Genomic DNA, 5055 nt, shown 5'->3' with positions numbered 1-5055 from the left:
ATATATATATATATATATATATATACACACACACATACGTATACATATATATACATACGTATGCTGAATACCTTGTTCTTATAGCTGAATCACTACCAAAATTAGAGAAATTTCAGGCATGGAAGCAAGGTTTATAATCAAAAGACCTTAGCAAAAACCAAAGTCTTAGTAATTAGGAGAGCAGACAAATCACAAATCCTTTCAGGTAGATGGCCCTGCTCTATCTGTAGAAAAGGTATAGGTATAATAGTAACTCCATAAGATGTACCAAGTGCAAGTGATGGACAAATAAGAGGTGCAGCAATATCAGAGGAAGGTTAACTGGCAAAATAGTTTTTGTGTGGGAAGTGCACAGGTACGATTAACACAAAAAATGTACAGAAAATAGACTCCATCAAATGCGAGTGGGGGGAAAATAGAAGTAGGTAGCTTCCATTACCTAGGAGACCGAGTCAGTAGCAGAGGTAGATGCTCCAAGAGCACAGCTGCCAGAGTAGGCTGGGTAAAGTTCAAAGAGCTCCTACCTCTGTTTGTAACAAAGAGCCTCTCCCTGAGAGTGAAAGGCAGATTGTACAATGCCTGGGTGTGAACAGCCATGCAACACAGCAATGAAATATGAAGGCTTGAAAGAAATGAAGTTAGTGTGCTTCACTGGATGTGCAATGTTAGTGTGCATGTACGACAGAGTGTGTCTTGTGAGAAAAGTTGGGCATAAGAGGCATCAGATGTGATGCACAGGAGAGATGTCTGTGCTGGTATGGTCATGTGATGCATATTGACAAGGACAGTTGTGTGAAGTGCCCATCTCTAACTGTGGAGGGAACCTGTGGAAGAGGTAGACCCAAGATGACATGGGACAAGGTGATGAAGCATAATCTTCAAACGTTGGGCCTCACAGAGGCAATGCCAAGTGACTGAGGCCTTTGGTGTTTTTTTTTGTTTTATTTCTGTACGTCAATGACTGTTTTCTGTAAAAAATGGTCATAATTTCAAACTGAGAAGTTTTAAAGTGGTAAAATGTAAATGAATTTTACATATCTTAAACTATAAACAGTTATAGCATTGCATTTGATCTAACATAGAAATCACAATTCAATCATGTGCACAACTGAGTATTTTTTCAATGAATGGTTGTTGTTTACACGAGAGTGTGCTGGTCTGACTAGAACTTTCTGTGAGCAAGGCCTACATATACAGCCAAATTGAGTGCCAAAAATTCAGTGTTTTGGATCAAGTTGGCATACACTCTCCTAATAGCTGTTTTCACAACTGTGTATTCAACCTGGAATGATTGAAGAAGGCACACCATGGCACCTGAATATTTGATATGTAAAAATTAGACCAAAGATAGAGTTTCTAACAAAGGCTTTCTGTACATGATATATTATGCTGTTTAATCTGAATGTTTTACTGGAAACAGAGATAGAGAGACGCTTATAAATGCAAAGTCCTTTCCCTGTGAGGGATGTACAGCTCAACATAGGGGTTAGTGGCTTCAGAGTTAGGGTTAAACAAACACAGAGATGCAAACCGGGCTGGAAAAGGAAGTTATAGAAGTTGTAAGATCCATCAAGCAGTCAGAGGTTTAGAGACATTCTGATTAAAACATATGATGAGAAAGAGGAAGTTGTGTGTACAGGTAGGAGTTCACCTGGGTTTGGTTTTCACTCTTCTCCCATTCATCATTGTCCTCCAGGCCATAACAGCAGAATTCAAGACTGGCAACCCCTGGGAACTGTGATATGCTGATCATCTTGCTCTTATAGAAAATTCTTTAACAAAACTAGTAAAGAAATTCCAGGTGTGGAAAAAAAAACTTGGAATCAAAGGGCCTTAAGGTTCAAGAAAATGGATAAGAACCTTTCCCCCATCAGGTAAATGGCCTTCATTAATATACAAAAAGGTGTAGGCAGGAATTCCTTATGGTGTACCCAGTGCAAGCTATGGACACACAAGAGGTGTAGTGGAATGATAGGAAGGTATCAAAGAAAGTAGAGTTTGTATGTGGAAGATGTGCATGCCTTAACAATTACAAATATCTGGGAACTCAATTTTCTCAAATGCCCTGAAGGCTCCTTAGAGGTAGTGGATAATTTCCACTACCTAGGAAACCTAATTAGCTGTGGGGGAGGAAAGTGTAATTGCAAGAATAAGAATAAGATAGAAAAAATTCATAGAGCTTTTACCTCTGTTGGCAATCAAAAGTCTCTCTCTGGGTGAAAAGAAGACTGTATGATGCATGTATATGAACAACAATGCTATATGGTAGTGATGCATGAGCCTTGAATGCAGAAAGCATATGAATGCTGGAGAGGAATGCTACTAGAATGCTCTGCTGGATGTTCTATGTCAGTGTACATGTGCAACAGAGCGCTAAGGTGTTGAAAGAAAAGTTGGGCATAAGAGGGATTAGGTGCAGTGTGCGAGAGAGAAGACTGCACTGGTTTAGTCACATGATGCATATGGATGTAAACAGTTGCATACAGAAGTGCTGATCACTTAAAGTGGATAGAATTTGTGGAAGGACACCCAGGAAGACATGGGATGAAGTATTGAAGGTAGATCTCAAGATACTAAGTCTTACGAAGGAAATGGCTGAGGACTGAGATATCTGGTACACTGTTGTATTGAAGAAGACTCGTCTAAAAAAAAAAAAAAAAACCACTTGTGCTGGTGCTATGTTAAAAGCACTGGTGTTGGTACCACATAAAACGTGCCAAGTACACCCTGTGAAGTGGTTGGCGTTAGGAAGGCCATCCAGCTGTAAAAACCAGGCCAGAACTGACGATGGAACCTGGTGCGGCCCCTGGGCCTACCAGCTCCAGTCAAACCGTCCAACCCATGCTAGCTTGGAAAACGAACGTTAAATGATGATGTTGATGTTTCCATTAATTGTATTGCATGAACAATTTAGTGGAGACGGACTATATGTAATCTGAACCTTTCCCCCCCTTATTTATTAATTTTTTTACGGAATCCCACGTTTTAGGCTATGGAGATTCCGATTCTGAAAAAAAATTGTTTGAAAAATTTCAATCCCCCCCCCACCAAGCAGGCTATTTACAAGCTAGAAATAACAGCCAAATCTCACAAAACTAGTGTTAGGGTTAGGTTTAGGGTTAGGGTTAGGGTCAGGGTTACGGTCAGGGTTAGGGTTAGGGTTTGAGTTAGGGTTAGGTTTACCCTGTGGATCTATATAAAAACAGGCGGGGGAGGAATCGAAATTTTGAAATTGAGATTTTTGAAAATTTTTGTTCAGAATCGGAATCTCCATAGCCTAAAACGTGGGATTCCGTAAAAAAAAATAAGTGGGGAAAGGTTCAGATTACATATAGTCCATCTGGACCAACAATTTTCCTATTAATGTACATAATGTACATTCAGTACATAATGAAGCCTTCTTTCGTTACGCGATGGAATAAAGGTTAATACAAAGGAAATCCCCGAAACTAAGTTGTTTGTTTTTACACGACAAACACACAGACACACAAGGGATACTATAACCTAATGAAAACATGTTTGCCTCTCGTTATTTCTGATTTGAATGTGTAGCAGTCACAATTGTCAAAAATACTTTCTCTCTATCAGCTGTAAATGTGCAGATAAAAGAGATCTTGCTTGGCTAGCAAATGATATGAGCCAAATGTCCTTGAAGTCTATTAAAGGACAAATTGAAGAATAGTAAACAAAAGACAGGATGGTCAAAGCTTGCATGTCTTTAAAGTAAACAGATGGGATAAAAGCATGTGCGTGTGTAATATATATACGTAAATATTGCTAGATAAGTGGATAGAAATATGAGAGAGAGAGATGTAATAGTATAGGGTGACAAACAAAAGAACAAAAGCAGACGTACGCAGAATTTCCTCCACATTTTGTTACGCTTTGTGTTTCATTGATCCCCTAGTCGGCAACTGCGTAAACAGTTAAATAGCTACAAAAGAAATAAATATTAATATATACATATGTGGGGAGAGGGAAGGAGAGAGAATTCATGCAGAGCTGTGACAGCGGTTATCATTATGATGTACGCAAAGCGAAAGTTGTAAATCGCAGAGAGAATGAAATAAAATGGATTTGAATAATTATTTTGGAAATAAATATTGGTATTGTAATTATTGGAGGCAGTAAAGCCGACGAGGGTAATCCGTAGCGTTATTGTAGGTGCGCCCGTGGTAACGCAGCGAGTATTGAATTTTGTGGTGTGCAACCAAATGAGATGGTGTTGAATTGATATTTTTTTCCTTCTGGGATTTGGATTTTAATGTAGTTTTCTAAATGTAATATGTAATAATTTTTATTTGTTTCAGAAGATGAAAAATGATTATCATTACGTTGTTGGAGGGATTATTTATTTATCTATTTATTTGTTATATCTTTCTCCGTTTTCTTCCTCTGTTTAGACGAACTTTCCTACCTTTTCGGACAAAACCTTTTGTAACCTTCGTCCTGTCTTTGTCCTTACATGTATTTAATTGATATTAGCCCTTGTGGCCAATAAAACGAACGAATTATTATTATTATTTATTTTTTTTGTTTAAATTTCGAAAAGACAATTAAGCTAGCGCCAGTACTTCCATAATAACTCTTTCATTAACCACACTTTCTACTGAAGGCACAAGGCCTGAAATTTGTGGGAAGGGGACGAGTCGATTACGTCGACCCCAGTGTTTCACTGGTACTTACTTTATCGAATCCGAAAGGATGAAAGGTAAAGTCGATTTCGGCCGAATTTGAACCTGGAACGTAGAGACGGACGAAATACCGCTAAGCATTTCGTGCCAACTCGCTTCCATAATAACACTATTAGGAGAGCTTCGAATATAAGAATAATGCAAGAAATAGAATAACAGGAGTTACTTACGTACGAAATCTTTATTGATCAAATTATTGAACACGTATGTATATGATACACATATAATACAAAACCCTCATTATAATACAAATCCCAAGCCGAAGAAAACATAAACATGAGCGAAGAAAGAAAGAAAAAGGGAGAAAACAAAGGAAAAAGGGGAAAAAAGAAAAAGAGGCATAACTACAGGGTTTTACCCC

At 38.2% G+C, this 5055-nt stretch overlaps 1 protein-coding gene across 2 annotated transcripts in view; it reads right to left on the bottom strand.

The window, feature by feature from the left end:
- LOC106868818 (post-GPI attachment to proteins factor 4) overlaps positions 1 to 5055 on the bottom strand; it is a 21180-nt gene that overhangs the window by 15181 nt on the left and 944 nt on the right. Inside the window, exons 1-2 of one of the 2 annotated variants that reach the window (XM_052975878.1) lie at positions 4687 to 4804; positions 3857 to 3934 (exon numbers count right to left, since the gene is read on the bottom strand). In XM_052975878.1, the coding sequence (XP_052831838.1) occupies positions 3857 to 3874 (18 nt within the window). In that variant the 5' untranslated portion in view covers positions 3875 to 3934; positions 4687 to 4804. Of the gene's footprint in view, positions 1 to 3856; positions 3935 to 4686; positions 4805 to 5055 lie in introns of those variants that run through there. The other variant, XM_014914250.2, reaches the window with a different exon arrangement.

Source organism: Octopus bimaculoides, chromosome 2 (assembly GCF_001194135.2).
Source record: "Octopus bimaculoides isolate UCB-OBI-ISO-001 chromosome 2, ASM119413v2, whole genome shotgun sequence".
In the NCBI taxonomy this organism is placed as follows: Eukaryota; Metazoa; Mollusca; class Cephalopoda; order Octopoda; family Octopodidae; genus Octopus; species Octopus bimaculoides.
Note: the sequence above shows the minus strand (reverse complement) of the source record. Positions and strands in the feature narration are given on the sequence as shown.